Raw genomic sequence first — 20,845 nt, forward strand, 5'->3', positions numbered from 1 at the left:
CAGTAATTCCATAAGTGCTTACCTTCTGCTATAGGTTGGTGCAAAAGTGATCGTGATTTTTGCTCTATGGCCAACCTATATGCTATATGGCAAAAACCGCAATTACTTTTGCACCAACCTATTTAGTTGTTACACTTTATTATTGGGAACTTTTCCGTATGCATTTCACAAAAACATTTCACAAAAGAAAAGGTTTTTTGTAAAGTGCGGAGGGACGGTACATGAAGGCTCCTTTACTTAAAAAGTGAACAAAGTATGGTAAGTGATAGAAATGTTAAAGAGATTCCAATGAACGTAAAAATCAACTATGTAAAATTATTCTCCCTGTTTCCATTTGCATATAAAAATCAAATGATATTATCCATTTTTGCTCTCCTAAGATGTGATCTATGCCCCTCACTAAAAGGACTAGAAAGAGATACATCAAAGTATTTCATAGTTGTTATATATTTGGATTGTGGAACTAATTTTAGTGATAATTTTATAAGCCCTGCTTTTAATTTTTTTCAGTGAATAATATATTTGATTTTACTACAAGGCATGTCGGAAAATAAAAAAATATTGAGGCCGGGCGCGGTGGCTCATGCCTGTAATCCCAGCACTTTAGGAGGCCAAGGTGGGTGGATCACCTGAGGTCAGGAGTTTGAGACCAGCTTGACCAACATGGAGAAACCGCATATCTACAAAAATACAAAATCAACCGGGCGTGGTGTCGCATGCCTGTAATCCCAGCTACTCGGGAGGCTGAGGCAGGAGAATTGCTTGAACACAGGAGGCAGAGGTTGCAGTGAGCCAAGATCGCACCATTGCACTTCAGCCTGGGCAACAAGAGTGAAACTCCGTCTCAAAAAAACAAAAAATTAGCTGTTTCACTAGAAAAAGGAAAACATGGCCTAGGCAATATGAGTTAGAGGAAGTTGTTGTAATGAATGTGTGGACTTGGAATTAGTGGAGTTACTAGTTTTAAAGCAAATGGGAATGGGAAAATAGATTATATCCCTGCTTTCTCTAAAATCAGGACCCAGGCCTTCTGTGGGTATTTTAGTGACATGCGGTGCAAAGAAGCCCAAGCCAAGCTTGTGATTTGTCTGTGAGCACTTACAGCCAATTTGTATTTTTTAGTTATTCTCTCTGATCTCCAATGAAGTGGCTAAACAAGTAACTTTTAAGTATACCTTAAACAGTTCAATACTTTCAGAAATGAGTGTAGCTAATTTAAACCATGTAAGTAAAAAGTTTGAGAAAACAATTTATTAATAGCTTAGCAACCCTTGGGGATAGAACATCTGTGTTTTTAAGAGGCAATGTTTAGTCATGAAGTGACTATAAATTCATACTAGATACATCATGAACAACAAAGAGGTTGAATTCCAAAACAGTATTTGAAAGTAAAGAGAGAAACTACAATTTTGAACACAGTAAAAATTAAACCTACATTTATTTTAGTTGCAGATTTAGAAGTGTGAAAAGGAAAAATATATACATATTTTGAACGTGCTGTCCCAGTGATGTATTAATAGAGCGTAATACACTCTAGCTGGAGATTTCAAATGCCTGCTAGCCTCTCCACATATAAGTGCAAAGGCTAAAACTTCCCTTGCATCAGTCTAGCTAGTTTTGTGTTATTTTTAACTTTCAAGTAGGATTTAATCAAATACATCATAGAGTAGCCTTCAGAAAGTGAATGTGAAATTTCTTACTGTTAACAGTTTCTTCAGGGAGTATGAAGTCATAGAACCTGGTGTGGAGAGCTTCACAGAAGTGAATCTATTTTCAGAATTGTTTGATGTGAATTTTTGCATGTTTACTTCAAAGGCATTTTCATTATAAGGGACAAATGACTTTTGAGGAGGATAGAATAAAAATATTAGCTTAAAATAATTGAAATCTGAGAAGTTAATTTTATTGACCAATGAATAGGTTTATGAAGCATCCCATTTTGAAATCAGAAAATTTATATTTCCAAACTCGAATCTGCCTAAAAATGCTACTTTTCTAGGCATGCAGTTGTTCCGACTAGATTTTATATAATGTGCATGGTTGGACTATCAGTTTCATGGTAGGATTCTATATAGGTTTATAAATTGTAAACTGTCAGTATATAATATAAATAAGAAGCCTAGTCCTTTTGGGAATGATTGGTTTTACTGTCTCCCTTGTAAAGATAGTTATTTTTACTGTTTTTGCATACATGACTCTATTCAGATTTTTTCCCAATGTCTAAAGTGCTTCTTTCCTACCCAAACTCACCCCTTTCTCTTTGTTTTTGCATACATGACTCTATTCAGATTTTTTCCCAATGTCTAAAGTGCTTCTTTCCTACCCAAACTCACCCCTTTCTCTTAGGGTTTAGAAATTAGCTTCAGCCAGGCACAGTGGCTCACACCTATAATCCCAGCACTTTGGAAGGCCGAAGCGGTTGGATCACTTGAGGCCAGTCATTTAAGACCAGCCTGGTCAACATGGCAGAAGCGTGTCTCTACAAAAAATACAAAAAAATTAGCCAGGCGTGGTGGTGAGTGCCCATAATCCCAGCTACTTGGGAGGCTGAAATGGGAGAATCACTTGAACCCAGGAAGCAGAGGCTGCAGTGAGCCAAGATCACACACTGCACTCCAGCCTGGGCGACAAGAGCTAAACTCTCTCAAAAAAAAAAAAGAAATTACTACCTTCTCAGCAAAGCCTTTCCAACCACTTAGCAGCCCAGCTATTAGAGCACTTCATATTTTGAATTAGCAGCTTGTTGTATGGTTGTGGCTATCCCTTTAGAGAACAAGGTCCCCCCAACAGTGACTGTCCTAAACCACATTTAGTTTCTTAGCCCTGTGACAGTGTTTTTCATTTATATATTTCTTTAGTTCTGTTCATATGTTTATTTACAAAATGTAACTTATTTCCCAAGCTTTTTAGTCAGAGGGAAATTCTTTAGGCATGGATTTAAAAAAAAAAAAAAAAACACAAAAACTGCCTTTTCTCTTTTGATTAATTCCTAATCTCACGGTTTCACTCATCCTTCGCATGTGGTTTCTCCCTGGACAGACCTGTGTCAGGTGTGGGAAACTGGGCAGAGAATGTTATCATCTCAGTGGAGGGTTCTAGAGCAGTTGTTTTTTAACTTGCTGAATATATGCTTTTTCTCTTATTTGTTCCTTTGTCCTAAAAATAGGTGTGCTTTAGTGAAAGTTCCAATTAGTAGGGTTCCATTTCCTGTAGATTTTGCTACACTGGAAGTGAGAGGTGACTACAAACTGATCATGGCAAAATATTCCAGACACAGAAAGCGCCTGCACAGGGAGTTGGTTGCCTTCTGCCCACAGATTAAGGCATATTGCCTCATTGGCTTTCCAGATGGATTATAATCTCCTTCCCATCACGACATCCATTCCCACCCTCATTTTCAAAGGTGAAAAAGAAACAGAGTGGGGAAGAATCCCTGGGGTGAAATTTGGATGCACACTTCTGAAGGGAAGTAACTTTTTCTAAACTTTGTAAAGAGGATGACCCCTCACTGAAGTCAGTTTTTCTAAGCTGGAACCGTCAGCCCTAGTGTGTTCCAAAGACTCCTATTTCCTTTCCAAATAATTCAGGAGTCAGGTGGAGGAGAACAAATGGCAAACAGCATGGCCACCCGTATGTGTTCTGTACATGGCAGTCAGGGCTGGGCACTGTGCCGTTGGTGCAAAGCACCTAGAGTCTAGTCCGTTTTAACTCTTGTCTCAGGAATCTTAAGGGCTCCTGGTTTTCCCTGAAACCTGTGGGAGGAAGCTTGCTGGCTTCACATTTATGGCAGGAGGACCAGAAGAGTCCATCAGTGGCTGCATTTTGCAGGCCTCGGGGATCCCAGAATCAAGGCCTAGGGACTGACTAGGTCATAGTCAGCAGGTCCTGAGCTGGGCTAGATAAGGGTGTGCTTCCTAGCCTCTGATCAGAAAGTTAATCATTGGTGACAGTGAGTCTGCCCTTGTTCCTAAGGCATTGTTTTAGTTTTGTAATATTTACAGGGCTGACAATCAGATTAAAATGTAGAGAATAAGTAAAACCTCCTTCCTTCAGAAATGTGTATTGGGACTTTCTCCCAGGCTCTCTCTCCCCATTTCTTAACCTTTGAAAATAAAGGCAGAATTATAATTCTGACAAGCCTTCCAGACAGCTTGCTTAATCTGGGCTACGAGGCTATCGGGCCCGGAGGCTTGTCTCCGCAGCTACTGCCAAACTGAATATCAAGGCACCATGAGGTCAGCTGCACAGAGACCCTTTCCCAGAGGCAAACTGGCTCGAAGAGACCATATCAGAAAGATAAAGACTCATTAGGATGGAGCCAGATGGAGGATGGAAACAGAATTTTATTCGTCTGCTCTTTTGTTTCTAGGGAAAAACAAAAGCAACACAGGTCATTGGACTCTAAACATATGAAGTTTGACTATTGACAGAGGAAGCTCTTGGATTCATTTCTAGATCTCTTCCTTCCCAGCCCTGATTTCCTTCCCTTTGTGGGCAGAGGCAGCTGTGAAGAGCTGCCAAGTCTCCCTGCCCACTCACCCTGGTGGCACTGCCAGCTCTCCTCTGTTCCCACTGTCATCTTTGGGTCCTAGCCCTCAGCCCCCATCGCCTAGACCCTGCACTAGCTGCTTGCCTCCAAGGGCTGCTTCCCTCCCATCCAGATGGACCACATTGTTTCCCAAGTAGGCTCCCAAGAGCGTGCTCCGGTCCTGGGCACAGCTCTGCTCAGGTGCATGGAGTGGCCCCACTTCGTACGCAGAAAAGTCTAGGCTGAGTCTCAGCAGATCTCCATAAACCTACCTTCCAAGCTATTTTCACATTCCCCCTCTTATTCTCAAACACACCGGCTGTTCCGTGGGCACCCTTGTGCTTTTCTGTCTCCCTGTCTGTGCTTCTGTTATTCCTCTGCCTGGGTTGCCCTACCCCCCACTTCCACATGCCCAAATCCTACCCTTTGTTTACAGACCACCTAGGTGCCTCCTCCTCCTTGAAGCCTTTCTTGATGCTTCCAGCTTAATTTCTCCCTTCCCTGGATCCCCACAGGTTATACTTATTTGCACACTTCAGATGATATTATCACCTCCTATCTTGTCTGATATTTTTGTACATCTTCTATCTCCATGTGTAGATTATGAACACCATGGTTCGGAGGCTCCGCCTCTACTTTTTGGTATCTTCTATGGCAGTGGTTTCCATTGAGAAGCCATCAGGATTTTTTTAAGCACAGAATAACATGATCAGATTTTTATTATGGACTTTTTTACTCATGCCCCCCTCGCTACCCAGGAACTGCTCAGAAAGGTCATTGTATGGGAAGGGTTTTATTGTTTGTTTTTTGTTTTTTTTCTCAGCCAGGTTTCTGAACAATTTCCCCTGACTAGACAGTGCCTTCCACTTCTCTCTCCTCTCCATCAGGACCACCCTAGGTGAACTGTCTTGCCGGCATCCCCTGACTGCAGTTTTTACAAAGTCTTTCTCTCTCTCTCTCTCTCTCTCTCTCTCTCTCTGTGTGTGTGTGTGTGTGTGTCTCTCTCTCTCTCTGTCTCTCTCTCTCTCCTAAGCCACCCTGTGGCAGAGGGTACTGTTCCTCACTCAGCAATGCCTGACCTGGGGCTGCATGGCGCACAGAGAGCCTACCTTCAAATCATTTATGTCCAGTAGTGAATGGAAACTATCCAAACCCATGTGCAGCCAGGCACTTTGTAAGAAATACACAGGTAATGCTGTAGGCAGGCAGGGACTGGGCACTGGAGAGGACCGTGCAAGACTCTGGAGGGAAGGAAGCATCTGCACCAGCACTGCAGGAAACAGAAGTGTGGTGGGAAGGACATCCTAGCTATAAAGAGACCTGTCAGAAAAGGCATGGAGGTGAGCATTTGCCTGAAGTGTGCAGGGGACCCTAGGGAGCTCACCTGGCAGAGGCTAATGGTTTGCTTAAAGGAGAGGAAGCAAATGAAGCTCAGGTCCTGGGCACCCAGTTTGTGGAGACTCCAGAGTTCATACAGATCAGAACTGGCAATTATGACATTGTACTTTCTAACATTAGGTTATGTTAGAGGATTGCTTTTTAGTGATTTTTTTTTTCATTTGCATTTATCTTAGCTCTCCAAGTAAATGTTAAGATCCTTAAGGGCAGGGACCATATTTCATATTTTTGTTAAATGCTTTTTATGGTACAAAGGGTCACCCTACAATTTATTTTATTCTCATATTGGGTTTTCTTTAAGCAGAGTAAAACTTTCTTACCTGTTTAATTAGGTTAATATTTAAGAGTGAAAATATATAATGTCCAGAATTAGCACCAAACGAATTCAGAGGAGGGAAGTTGGGGTAGCTTAAATGAGTGCCCATGAGTTAATGGCTTGTAGCTGGGTGATGGGCACACAGTGTTCACTGTATTATTTTCCCCACTTTGGTGCACATGGGTAATTTTCCATAATAAGATGTTGGGTCTCCGGTGGTACTGAGTAAGCCTTCAGCTTGCAGGACTGCCAGCACAGCTCCCTCCCTCATACCACCACACTGTGTAGCAGCCACCTGAGCCTCTAACTGCCAGCTGAGCCCCTTGCTACAGCCCTGACCTCCGGAACAGCCAGGAAAACAGCTAAAGATCAGCCATTGGGTTAGGGTCCTGGTACAGTCACAGCTCAGTGATGCAGACCCATCAACCAGGTGGCAAAGACGACCATTATTTTCTATCACCATTGTATTTGTTAAAGCACAAGTGATTATAGTTATAATGTAAATATTAATAAAAAGGAAGGAAGGATGCATGGGTGAGCAGGTCACCTTTTGTCTTAGTCCGCTGGGGCTGCTATAACCAAATAATGTGGAATGGGAGGCTTATAAACAACAGAAACTTATTTTTCACTGTCCTGGAGACTGAGAAGTCTAAGATCAAAGCACCAGCAGATTTGGTGTCTGCTGAGGGCCCACTTTGTGGTTCATAGACAGCACCCTCTAGCTGTGTCCTTACATGGTGGATGGGACTAGCTGGCTGGCTGTGGTCTTTTCTATAAGGACACAAATCCTTGCAAGAGGGATTTAATCAGAAGTTTTATCTTTTTTGTTTGTTTGTTTGTTTTTGAGACGGAGTCTCGCTCTGTTGCCCAGGCTGGAGGGCAGTGGCCGGATCTCAGCTCACTGCAAGCTCTGCCTCCCGGGTTTACGCCATTCTCCTGCCTCAGCCTCACGAGTAGCTGGGACTACAGGGGCCCGCCACCTCGCCCAGCTAGTTTTTTGTATTTTTTAGTAAAGACGGGGTTTCACCATGTTAGCCAGGATGGTCTCGATCTCCTGACCTCGTGATCCGCCCGTCTCGGCCTCCCAAAGTGCTGGGATTACAGGCTTGAGCCACCGCGCCCAGCCTGGAAGTTTTATCTTGAAACATCTTTCTTCATCAGAAAGTGTTTTGTGCGCACTTAGAGGTAGAAACCATAGAAGATGTATTTACAGTGTAAGTTTCTCTTTAAATAAGCACATCATTCTATCTTCCTTAAATCTGCTTTTTCATTGTACAAGTTCCAAAACTCAGATGTTGTCACCCCTTTTGTGCTGAACATACATTAGTTCTCTCTAGGGGAAATTTAGAGTTTTCACTTTTTCTTATGTATACCAAATTTTGATTAAAAAAAAAAAAAGGTATGTTCTGCATCCTCTTGCTCTAAATAAACCCAAATATAAGTGTCTTATTATATGTTACCTATATCCAAATCCCAAAATATAGTATGTTGATTATTTAAATTTGGAATTTCCTTTTGAAAGATCCTTTAAAATGTTTTATGGGTGTTTCCAAGGTAACTCTCAATGTTGTTTAATTTTCATGCTTACAGTGTATCACAAATTGAATTATCTATCATTGGTCCCTGAAAGTAAATTAAGAGATAAGCAGTGTGTCTTTCTTTATTGAAATATGTAAATTTGTGCCAGGCAGTGTGGCTCACACCAGTAACCCAAGTACTTTGTGAGGTCAAGGCAGGAGGATCACTTGACCACAAAACCAGCCTGGGCAATATAGTGAGACCCCAGCTCTATAAAAAATTTAAAAATTTGCCAGGCATGGTGGTGCAGACCCGTGGTCCTAGCTACTCAGGAGGCTGAGGTGGGAGGATCACTTGAGCCCAGAAGTTTGAGGCTGCAATGAACTCTGATCACATCACTACACTCCAGCCTGAGCAACAGAGCAAGACCCAGCCTCTGAGGGAAAAAAAAAAAGAAGAAGAAAAAATGTAAATTTAGCATAATTGGAGCCTGTGTTATAAAATATGAGTCCTTGCTCTTAATTCCTTGTTTTGAAAATGACTAGAGATCTCCAAATGCTTCATTTACAGATGTTTTACTTACCTACTGGGGCATTGATTTGAAAAAAATCATGATAGAGAAGGGAAAGGTCTTGTATTTTCCAGTTGTCCTTTGGCTGTGAACCTTGTTCCAAGGCAGGAGATGGACTCCTTTGAGGCCCTTCTCTGGGATTGCTTGGACAAGGCAGAGCAAGGTGCTAACAGAGTCCGGCCAGTAGCTGTGCCTGGTCCTCACTGGGCCTCTCAGCCCTGCCTGTGCCACCTCAACGTCATAGTCAGTCTTCAGCTCTGCTCTCCACCAGTCAGAGCAGGCCTCGTCAGCCGTAATGGTTTACAGATGAAGTAACTAAGTGTCAAGAAGGGACATGATTTGTCCGAGTTTATTAGTGTCAGAGCCACCTCTGAAATCCAAACATCTTGAATTTTCCCTCCATGATACCATTCATAGCCTAGATGGGAGAGGTACATGGTAGTCTTAAAAGTTTACACTTCTTTTTTATGGTATTTATTGAAATTTCAAGTAATTGATCAGTGCGACAGTTGCCTTGGGGAGCATGAAATGCCAGCTGCCTGCTCTTCTGCCTTCCAGCCTGTCTAGGCTGAGGAAAGGAAGACAGCAGATGTCATGGTGGTGTGTCTGGCGCAGCTTCAGCTGTCAAACTAGAAACAATGGGGCAGGGCGTCTCCTGGGCCACCACCAGACCGCCCCCCAGTTAACATGTGGGGCAGGTGGGAATGAGCATGACTCCCAGCTCCCTTGCCCTGGCTCTTTCTGGCCCCATCATGCGACAGGCCTGCCTGGGAAACACTGTGCATGCTCATCTGTGGCCCTGCCTGAGCCAGCCCCTGAGCAGTGTCCACAAGAGACCTGGGCTCAAGGAGCAGCAGTCTGCAGAGGTGTCGAGTCCTTCCTCTCTGTGGTCTCCTCGTCTGGTCGGTCAGCATCACTGCTTTGCCACCTCTGAATGTACTTTCCCTCTATCCTGCTCACGGTGTTACTGCTAGTTCATAAAGTTGTAAACTGTGAAACTGCTCCCTTCATAAGAAAATTACAAAAAAAAAAAAAAAAAAAAATCAGATCACATGGATTTATACCAGTGCAGTTAAATTTCTAGCCTGCCGCAAGGCCAGATCAAGACCCTATTTTGGATATGCTGGGCCAGGTTTTACACTGCTAACACACTGAGAAATGAAACTCCTGACCTATGCCTTTTTGTACAGGAAAGGCTAACAGCAGGAATTGGGCCAGGCCGTGGCGCACACCTGTAGTCCCAGCATTTTGGGAGGCTGAGGTGGGCAGCAGATCTCTTAAGCCCCAGAGTTTGAGACCAGCCTGGGCAAAGTGGCAAAAACCTGTCTTTACAAAAAATACAACAATTACCCAGGTGTGGTGGCATGCACCTGTAGTCCCTGCTGGTAGGGAGGCTGAGGCGGGAGGATCACTTGAGCCTGGGAGGTTGAGGCTACAGTGAGCTGAGATCGCACCAATGCACTCCAGCCTGGCCAACAGAGTGAGACTCTGTCTTTAAAAATAATAATAAAATAAATAAAGCAGGAATCATGAATGAAAAAGAATAGGCTTTTATAAATGGAGATTGAATCTTTGTTTCAGCTTATAAATGTGAATATTTTTACACTCATTAGCCCTCTGTGAAGATTCTCCTCTCCTCATTGGCATGTAGTCTAAGAGCCAAATCCTGTTTGATTTCTGATCACATCACCTGTCCCTTGCTTATTAGCTTTCTCTACGTTGGTTTAGGAAAACAGAGAGTTTCAAGTATTCTTTCTTTTCTACTCTAACAGTGACAATGAAAATGGCCTGTCTTCAGTGGTTTTTAGGGGCTCTGTGGTAGTGCTAGCAGAAAGCAGGGCCTGAGCCTATTTGGTGGCTCTTAAGTCTCTGAGTTGTCTGAAGAGTCCTGCCTCCATCTCAGGAAAGTGGGAGCAGAGAGTGACAGCTGAAGAGACAAGAATGACTTGATAAACCCCAAAGTTTCCTTCAGCCTGCGCCTCCCCCAGCCCCCTCATTACTCACTTCCCCTAGCCAGGCTCACGTGGCTGCTGGGCTGAGTCGCCTGAGCTGCCGTGGCAGCGTCACCACCTCCACCCTCACTGGCCAGCAGTGGGGAGCCGTTGTTCCGTTAGTCAGCCACTGGTTGCTTGTTCGTCTTTTGGTGTGAGCCCTCCCAGGAAATTTCCTGGAACGCTGGAGGGAAACATTTCTTCACCCAGCCTTTCCAGGCTTCAGCTCATCATAATCTTTGCCTTCGCATTCTCACAAAGGCAGGGAGACCTTTATTCAAGAAAGGGAATTCAGGTTACTCACCCACAGCACGCTGCTATGCTTTTGTTTAACATTCTGCCCATTTGGCCCTCGGCATGTTGGGAAGCTCTGCAGCTTGGCGTGGGGCTACTAATGGGCAGGATCCCACGCAGTCTGTTCAGAACCTCAAAGACAGCATTACTGCTGTGGGTTAGGAAGGACTCTTGGCACCTTGTATTCAGACTCTGTCTCTCATTAGTATCATCATCTTTGAAGACAGACAGCAGAATTCTCCACTTTTGCCCCCATCTCCTACCTTGGAATCAAAATATTCTCCTTCTTCCAGCCTCCTAAGTAGGAATTGATTTGCATCAGGCAGTTTGACTCAGTAATGTAGTCAGCCTTCCTGAGGAGTTGACACATCGGCAACTTCACCTGCCGCCCCGCAGCTGATGGCTTTCAGTTCACGAGTCTCTGTCTTCCACCTGTCCCCTCGGCTCTAGGCTTCCCAGGTGAACAGGCTTCCCTCGAGGCCACCTCCGTGCCTCCACCCACCTTTTCAAACTTACTTCTAGCCACACCTCACTGCAGGTCGGCCCCCAGAAGAGTGCTGTCAGCCTCTGTCTGCTCCAGAGGCTCCCTCTACATGCAGTTCCAGCACCCCCACCCCAGCCCTGTCTCCACAAGTCAGAACCCTGCCCACATGCCAAGGCAGAAGGAGAGGCTGCACCTTCCCACCAGCCCCCAGAAAAGAAAGAGAAACTGAAAACCGAAGATAAAGTCTCTCTCCTTTCTGTGAACCCCGTTAGCCTGGGTCTGTGGCCGAGGTCCTACCAGGGACTTTTGCTCAAGATTCAGACTCGGGGGGGCTTTCAGTTCTAGCCAATGATCAATGGTTTGTGGAAACCTTGTCCCGAGCATGGGGCTCCACTTTATATCCTCCATGTTTTCCCAAAGAGTCTTTTCGCCCTCGCTTACAGAAACTGTTGGTGTCACTTGCAGACACTCCACAGTGGTGAAACCATTTCCTGAGCTCAGGATCCATGTCTGCCAACCTTGTAAGTGCCCCTCTTGGGTGGTAACTTAGTGCCCAGAGACCCCCCTCCAAGGTCCCTCTGTGTCACCAGCCATGGTGTGGTGTTCCTAGATATGCAATGTGTTGCAACTGTCTTCTGAGCCACTCTCATGATGGGCTTCTTAATTTTAACTTTGTATTTCTTAACTTGTAACTTCTAATAAGTGGTCCTTTATAATTTTATATATTTTGAATTTAGTTCTGGCCCAGCATAGTGGCTCATGCCTGTAATTCTAGCACTTGGGGAGGCCAAGGCGGGTGGATCACCTGAGGTCAGGAGTTCAAGACCAGCCTGGCCAACATGGTGAAACCCCATCTCTACTAAAAATACAAAAAATTAGCCAGGGGTAGTGGCGTGCCCCTCAAATCCCAGCTACTTGGGAGGCTGAGGCAGGAGAATCGCTTGAACTCGGGAGGCAGAGATTGCAGTAAGCCGAGATCGCACCATTGCACTCAAGCCTGGGCAACACAGCAAGACTCCATCTCAATACAGAAAGAAAGAAAGAAAGTTCTTCATTAATTTTAAAATTAATTCACATAAAATGGAACTTTTCCACATTCATTGCTGATGTTATTCATAGACTAGTGCTTATCTTCTTTTTTGTTATAATATTTGATAGATTTGTCACTCCTTCCATTACACTTGGAAGAGCCTGCACTTTTCAGTCTTGATCAACAATTTAGCTGAATTGATGATTCATTATTTCTTCCAGAGTTTGCTGTCCAAGCCCACCTAAAACCTCCTGGGCCCAGTGTTCGCCAGAACTACCTGGGAGAGTGTCCTCTGGGAGCACCACCCGCTTCCCATCCTGGGTCATGCTCCCCGCTTGTTCTTGTTTCCTCCCCCTAACTGATGCACCCTGTTCAAGGAGCAGCAGTTATTCCTCCCTTTCCTCTACAGCCAAGCAAATGCCTCATGTTTAGCTGAAGCCCACCAACATTTGATTTCAGGACTCATCATTGATGAACTAAAGTTACACAGCAATAGAGTATGGGGGGCAGGGGAATGATATGAGGCTACATAATCCCCAAATTCATCCTTCACCCCCGGAATTAAGAAAAGAATGTAAATGCATCCTCTGCTATTTTATGACAGGATCTCAAAACCTGTGTAGTTTTCATCTGAGCAGGACTGCCCACCACAAGCCCTGCGCGTGCTGTCTGTAGTCACTAACCCGTCATTCCTGACCTGCACCATCTGCCAACAGTTACTGGTCTGCCTTGCGACCAGCAATCACCCATTTCCTTGTCTATTCAAAGGCTTAATATGGTCTTAAAATTTTTTTTTCAATCTGCTATGTAGCTATTGGATTTTAAATTGTATTAGACGCTCTGGACCTATGCCAGGTGCTTGCTAGAGTTTCTGATGCTATCTTATATCATCTTGAGGTGGAAGGGGGAAAACTCCATTGAACTTTCGTGGTAATAAAATTATTGCAGTTGTGCCCTCCATCTGTTCACTGAACTTCCTGTGGGTTTTCACCAGATCACATGACTGACAGCAGAGACGGCTTTCAGGCTTTTGGTCTGCTTGTTGTACCCAAGTCTCAACCACCAAACCAGACCCTTGCTTTGTCTCTGAGCTGGGCGTGCGGATGTCCCACTGTGGTAGGTTGATTCACTGGAGCTGATAAAAACATTCCGGTCAAACTTGAGAGTCTAGCATTACCTCTGGCTCCAAAAATCAAAACAACAGGATTGCTGTAAGTAGCTTTGGATTGAGACCAAACTACAAGCTTGAGAGATGGGTTTTCTCTCCTTGTTGAGCTGTGTCTCAGGACAAGTATCTCAGAAAGAGAAGCATGAAAGCCAGGGGCTCCTCACCAAAGTAGCCTGAGCTTGAGATAACCAGCGCCCTGCCCTGTGCCAGCCGGTTCTAGCTGAATTCCTGCCGTAACTATGAGATCCAAGCCCCCTGATCCTTCCCAGGCACCTCCTCTGCCTTCCCAGAGCTTTAGTCTAAGTCTTCAAAGCATGTTGACCTGAGAGTCACTAGCTGGAGCCCAAAGGGATTTTGAGAAGCGCAAGGGAGGGAAGATGTAGGTAGAGAAGAGCCAGACGGATGTCAGAGCTGGGAGGGCCTGGGGATGCCTGAGCAGCCGAGGCCATGGGCCACGAAGAGGGTTTGTTAGCCATGTCAGAGACGAAGACACTCTCAAGTGAAGAAGTTGGACTTTCCTTAGCCTCACAGGATGGCATCATTGTTCTCTACAAAGGGATATAAAGGAAAGGGTGATGTTTTCTAGGTTGTTGATTTGACATTCAGACTGACATTTCTTGGACTGAGTCCTGACAAAATGTGTCCCCCGTGTCCTTAGTGCTAAATTAAACCTTTTGTCTTTCTTTTCCTTAGTACTTTAGACTTCTAAGACATCTTAGAGGGAGGAGCACATATTTTTAAGAATTGCTATTTAAGTCTCAAACCATGCTGGCTCGCTCTGTAGGGAGGTAGATGGACAGGTAGATTTGGAGAGGGGTCAAATTAAATTCAGCGCAGGCCTACCCAGGTTGACTGAAAAACATTCTCAAAATTCTTTTATGATTTATGCCTAGTGTTCACCCCTTTAAAGTGTTCCCAGGCACTGCCCTTACAAACAACTCCCTTCAGGAAAAAGGAAGCTCCTTACCGTGTGCTTCCAGGCGTTTACTCTGTGTAGCCAGTCCTGGAGAACGTGCATAAATAGCAAACAGAGCATGATTCCCCTTTCTGAACCTTTTAGGTGCTGATGAAAAGTTCCAAGCAAACAACCCTAAAGGAACAATCTCTCTGCTCCCTTGCTCACTGTGGGAGGAGAGCTGGCACTGTAGTTCAGGGCGTGCACAGTGCTATCTGCATGTTCAGGTTTTCCAGTAATGGCCGTGTGTTCATGCTACTCTCTCTAGCCGCTCTTTCGGTCCCCCCATGACCAGTGGTGCACACTTAGGAGACAGCAGTTTGGGAACCCAGTCTATGGAGGGGACCAGGCCTTCACTAACCAGCACAGACAGGGCAGTGCCTGGAACCTCAGCCCACTTATCTGGGAGCTCCCAGGCTCAACAGCAGCTTCAAGCTTGTCCTTGTTTTCAGCAGTGGGGAGCCTTAGCCTTTAAAACTGTCTATTGTGAACCCCCAGGACATTCAGATACCATCTCCAGTGCAAAGTCTGTCAAAGTAGAAATCAACAAATGCTTGACTTCAGGGTTGCAGCTGAACCCAGGCCCAACCCATGCAACCCTTTCTCCAAGTGAACCCTGCAGAGCCTAGAGGCATGGCAGGGAATACACCTTTAGACCTTATTGGTCTAAACATAAAGCCACATCTCATAAAACCACACCTAGTCAGAATTGGAAGTAGCTCAAAGGTCCTTCATTTTTCACAAGGCTAGAAAACTGAGTCCTGAGAAATGCTATGACTTGCCCCAAACTGCCCAGCTTGCCAGCTGCTGAGCCAAGACAGAGCCAAGGCCTCCTGACCCCAGCCTGGGATCACCTGGTGATCAACCCCATCATTCACAGTGAAGAAACTCGGCCACAAAAGGTTAGTGAGTTGCTAGTTAGGAGGATACTGAAGAAACGTCTGAAGTTCATTATTATTACTTGAAAGACACGAAAACCTAGTGGCCACATTGGCCACAGACATTTTAAGAAGGGCACACTTAGGTCCCTTTTGACCCTGGGGAGGCTCCAGAGGAAAAGCCTGAGCTTCGTTCAGCTTCTGGCTCTACCACTCACTGCTGTGGCCTCTTTTTCATGTGACTTATCCTTTTGGGACCTTGATTTTTTAAATCTCTATAATAGAGTTAACAATACCTGTGTCACAGGATTTTTGTGCAGATTTTACGTCATTCATTCACTTATTTAATTCCTCATTCAGCAAATATATCTTAAGATGTCAGTGACATGCCAGATGCTCATAAAGTCCCTGCCTTCTTAGAGCCGGTATTTGTTCTAGTTGGGGAAACAAATGGTGCACAAGTCAACAAATAAATAAGAGAAGCACCAATTGCACTGAGTGTTGTGAAGGCAAGAAGCCAGTGAGCCAAGAGAGGCCACTTTTGTTTTTTATAGGGTGGTCATTAGTGAAGCAGGAAGTGCCTGGTACATGGCAGCTCTAGTCAAAGTCACTTCCACTCAGCTTCCTACTGGGCTGTCTCTGAACTTCAAGCAGAAGGCTTCATTCCTGGTCAGCCACAGCCCCCACAGCCCCGTGCGGCTCAGGGAGTTAGCTGCCTTGCCTCAGCTTGGATGTTGTTGAACGTGCTGCACGATCTTACAGGAAGATGTAAACACCTAGGTCACATACATTGCAGAAGTTACCCCTTCTTAGATTCATAGTTGCCCCATGAGATGGCAAAAGCCTAATGTCACATACATGGTAGAAGTTACCCTCTGGGCTGGGCGCGGTGGCTCATGCCTGTAATCCCAGCACTCTGGGAGGCCGAGGCGGGTGGATCGCCTGAGGTTGGGAGTTGGAGACCAGCCTGACCAACATGGAGAAACACCATCTCTACTAAAAATACAAAAAACTAGCCGGGCGTGGTGGCACATGCCTCTAATCCCGGCTACTAGGGAGGCTGAGGCAGGAGAATCGCTTGAACCTAGGAGGCAGAGGTTGCAGTGAGCCAAGATCATGCCATTGTACTCTACCCTGGGCAACAAGAGTGAAACTCCATCTCAAAAAAAAAAAAAAGAAAAGAAATTACCCCTCTGTCCACCTTACCATAGCCATAAACCCACTCAAGGACCAATGTTCTCCCCTCCAGTTGGGCCTGATTCTGAGACAGAGAAAGAAGGCCGTTCTTCAGAACCTGCCTTCTCTTACTGAAACAGCTTTGTTCTTTAAAAATGTTGATGAAGATGAGCTCAGTGCCTTTAAGCCATTTGTCAGCACTTCTGTCTGGTTTTCATGCAGGGAGGCTTGTTTCTATTATTAAGAGTCAGTTGCCAAGTGAGAAGTTTCCATTTGGGTGCATAAGAGAAATGGGCTTGTAAGAGAAATGGGCTCTGTAATCACATCTAAAGACTAGACTTCACTGTGACCAGGCCATAGTAAGCATCATAGTATGTCTAGTCTTTAGGCTTGATTACAGAACATTATAAGAGCATCCCTTACACTTGCATGTCATTTTAATGTCAGTAATCATAGCCAACATTCACTGAATCCTTACTCTGTGGTGGTACTATACCAAACCCTTCGTGTGGCTTATCTCATCCGATTGTCAGTACAGCTCTGTGAAGTAGGAAGGATAGCTACATTCCAAGCCTCAGAGTGTAGTAAACCTTAAGAGCCTGATCTGAGCAAGAATGTGAGACTAGTCCAAGATCACTCAGCTAATAAGGACTGGCCTTTTAGCTCTTGAAGGCTGGAACCCCATGTGTCCTAGTGGCTGTATTTTTAGTCCCGTGCTTACTATACACTAGGCCCTCACTAAGTATTTACTGAGTGAGTGAAAGGGAAAAGATGGGACTGAAACTCAAATTATCTGCCTGCCTTTGGAGTTGCTTTTTCTAGTTGTTTCAAAGATGAAATGAGTAACTATATGTAAATTCTTTGAATACGCCTGCCACATAATAGGTAATCAGTTGTGTTAGCTATAAATGTTAGGTATAATCTCAGAATTTATTATTTTTTATGGGGAACTTCTATGGAAATGATGATTGATCAGCTTGAAGAATAACTTCATAATAAAATCTACACATGTCTTGACAGATAGTTTATACTATTTTATACTACTTTTGTGTACTATCATATGCTATATACTGAATGTTCCTGAGATTTTGTTTGCAGCATTTGAAAGCCATAGTTACTACTAGCCAAAGTGTGCACTTTCCAATTAGAGGAAAGATCTCTGTTGCTGAGAGATGTCCTGTGCCTTTGTGGAGGGTGAAATGGATTATTGTTTCGACATCAACTTGAGGCATTTTCACCTCTGGTTGTACCAGGTGGTGGGAAGGATAGTCAAGGGGGTGCCAGGTATTTTTCCCAGATCCTCTTTTGCAGGATTTCAGGACAGTCTTGGACTCATTACTCCTTCTAGCGGAATAGTCGTCAGAGTTTCCCCAAAGCCATGAGGGCAGGAAAACTTACTGCCAGCCCATAAACTTAGTAGCGGCTCTTGCCTAAGTTTCTGTAATTCAGCTGGAAGGAATTCTTCTGAGAGCAGTTTACAGTTTGTTGGTTTTATTTCCCATTCCACCCTCCTTAGAGATGCGGAAAGCAGCCCCGCGTAAGCTGCCTCACAGCCTCTCCTAAGGCCTTCATGGGAAAAGCCCCACGTAAGTCACTGAATGGAGAAAGGCTTTCACATCTTTGAGTCATTTTTATTTCTAACAATGAGAAGTACGTGTTAACAGCGACATTACCACATAGAAATGTAAGATGTTATTCAATGAAAACAGGCCGTGAGGGGACTCTGCAGCCCCACCCAGCCCCTCTCTTCTCTCTGAGTACGTGTGAGGTTTTCTAAACTTTGAGGCCATCTAAGAACTAGGACTTTCATCTCCATTATTATGGGTGAGTTTCATTTCTTCTTCACATAGCACCACTGTCCTCTCATGATTGCCCTCATGTGGTTCTTTTTTTAAGGACCAGCAGCATGCTGAGCTCTGTGCCTCACACCCAGAAGGGTTTCATGGAGCCTAAGAGAATCAAATTTAAGGACGAATCATTAGGGTGGCTGGAACTCTGATGTCTCTTTTCAAACTAACTTTGCACACAGTCAGACCCAGGCTTTAAACCTGACTCCACTCCAGCAGGCTGCACGACCTTGCACCGGGCACTGAGCCTCTCTGAGCTCCAATTTACCTTCTCTTCATGGGGTTGACGCTGGCCTCAGCGGGACATTTGGTGACTGACCAGGATGCCATGGGAGCTTCAGACAGGCGTGGTGTGTGGGGAGCGCGGGTTGGTGGGAGCTACTTGTTGCCTCGTGCTATAAATGCTGATTTTTCACAGAAAAGAACATCATCGTGTTGGTACCTCTAAGACACCTGATTCCATGATGAAGACTTCCCTCTAAGCACCCACATACCTGAGAACCCCATGTCAGGCTGGAATCAACACAGTGTGTGAGGAGGCTCCCAAACTCTCCAGGCCCTAGGAGACCCCCCCACCAGCAGTGAGGGAACACCCAGAGAGCACTGTGCAGGGAAGGTGGGGGACAAGGGGACTTCAGGAGTGAACGAGGAGGGAATAGAAAGCTAGGGACCTTAGGTGTCAGCTGAGAGGAGGGAAAGAATAAATAAAGATAAAGCTGGGGCCTCATTGAGCTCTGGCTCATGCCAGCAAGTGCTGGAAATAGAGCCACATCTTGAGCTGATCAAACTTTGTCAGCCAGACTGACCCAAAGAGGCTAGTTAAAGAAGTTGTCCCCTCCATTGCAGTCATGAACAATGTCATCAGCAGATACTGAGACTTCCAGCCTGCGCTGATGATGGCAGAGAGCCTGAAGGAAACACTGATGGTCTGAAAAGGCTCGGGTTTCATTGAACTAGAGTAGTTTTGGAAAGGGGACTGCAGTGTGGGGGTGCAGGGCGTGGGGAGATCTTAGTGCTGGAGCTTGGTGCCTATTTATATAACAGTCTGGTAGCCACGAAGTGGGGAGTTGCTGATCACTGAAGCCCTAGCAGACGGGGGCTGTGCTGTCTGATGTGTTGAAGTTACATCAATGGCCAGAACACCCTCCATTTTAGGAATTCTTACACACTTTTTCAAGATGTAACTCTTGCCACGAAGTCTTTGCAGCTTCGCTCTGTTCCTCTCTGATCATTCTGGAACTCTGAAGACCCAGCACTTAGATGTTTTTCGTTGGTTTTCTTAAATTTATTTTTTTAATTTATTTTTTTGGTTTAATTATTTTTAGAGACAGGATATCACTCTTTGGCCCAGGCTGGAATGGACTGACATGATTCTAGCTCACTGAAGCCTCAAACTCCTGGGCTCAAGCAATCCTCCCATCTCAGCCTCTCGAGTAGCTACAGACATGCACCATCACATCTGACTAATTTTTAAATTTTTTGTAAAGATAGGGTCTTGTTAGGTTGCTCAGGCTGGTCTTTAACTCCTGGGTTCAAGTGATCCTCCTGCCTTGCCTTCTCAAAGTGCTGGAATTACAGGTGTGAGCTACTATACCTGGTCCAGATGCTTTTAGTTTTAATCACTGTAAATGTTACTTTAAAATTCTTGTTACTGTGTGTGTGTCCACGTGTGTGTCTGTGTTGTGTCTCTGTTGTGTCTGTGGGTGTGTCTGTGGGTGTGTCTATGTGTGTGTTGTGTCTGTGTCTGGTGTGTGTGTCTGTGTGTGCATGTCTGCATGTCTGGGTGTGTCTACATGTGAGTGTGTGGGTGTCTGTTTTGTGTGTGTTGTGTGTGTACACGTATCTGTGTGTTGTATGTGTGGTGTATGTGCATATCTGTGTGTGTGTATGTGCATGTCTGGTTGTGTGTGTGTCTGGTGTGTGTCTCTGTGTGCATGTCTGGGTGTGTTGTCTGTGTTGTGTGTGTTGTGGGTGTGGATGTGTGTGTTTTGTATGTGTTGTGTTTGTATTGTGTATGTGAGTCTGTGGTGTATGTGTGTGTGCGTGTCCGTGTGTGTATCTGTGTGTGCATGTCTGTGTGTGTATCTGTGTGTCTGTGTGAATGTGTGTGTGAGTGTGTGGTGGGTGTGGGTGTGGGTGTGTGTGTATGCACATGCAACTCCTCTACCTGCTCCTCCCCTTTCCTAAATATATTTTAAATCCACCCAGCTAGCATCATCCTAATTCAGGCCTGTTTCCCACTTCCCTGGACCAGGCTCCTGCCCCTGCCTGCTGCACCATGCCCTTCAGTTCTCCCCGCTGTGATGGGAGCAGCCACTGCACAGTGCCATTCTCATGCCGCAGACTTCAGGCCCTTCAGAGGTTTCTGGGACCTTATGTGCAGCTCCCGAGTCTGACCTCTGCTGCCCAGTGTGTGCTCTTCCCCCATCTCCTCCTTAGCTTCCAGTGTGTTGTGCCTCCTGCCTCACACCCCGGCCTTCCCCATGCAGGGCCCTCCAGGGGAGCCCACCTCCCCTTCATCTGGCTGCCACCTCCTCCCTTCTGGCTCCTTGTCCTTCCCTGCCTTGCTGCCCTGTTATTATTGATTTTTTGTTACTGCTGCTGCTGTTTCTGTCTCTATCCTCTATGAAGATTTACCTTCCGTGAGAACAGGAGCTAGGTTTGGCCACTGCACCTCCATATCTCTAGGCC

General features: G+C 45.2%; 1 protein-coding gene across 15 annotated transcripts in view; it reads left to right on the forward strand.

The window, feature by feature from the left end:
* Positions 1 to 20,845, forward strand: part of LOC105489384 (dymeclin) — a 406,658-nt gene that overhangs the window by 378,211 nt on the left and 7,602 nt on the right. For 8 of the 15 annotated variants that reach the window (XM_071085384.1, XM_071085387.1, XM_071085379.1 and 5 more), the window contains one exon: positions 2,347 to 2,544. The exons of the other annotated variants lie outside the window; for them this stretch is intronic. In XM_071085384.1, the coding sequence (XP_070941485.1) occupies positions 2,347 to 2,529 (183 nt within the window). In that variant the 3' untranslated portion in view covers positions 2,530 to 2,544. Of the gene's footprint in view, positions 1 to 2,346; positions 2,545 to 20,845 lie in introns of those variants that run through there. 15 annotated transcript variants of the gene reach the window in all.

Source organism: Macaca nemestrina, chromosome 19, assembly GCF_043159975.1.
Source record: "Macaca nemestrina isolate mMacNem1 chromosome 19, mMacNem.hap1, whole genome shotgun sequence".
Classification (NCBI taxonomy): Eukaryota; Metazoa; Chordata; class Mammalia; order Primates; family Cercopithecidae; genus Macaca; species Macaca nemestrina.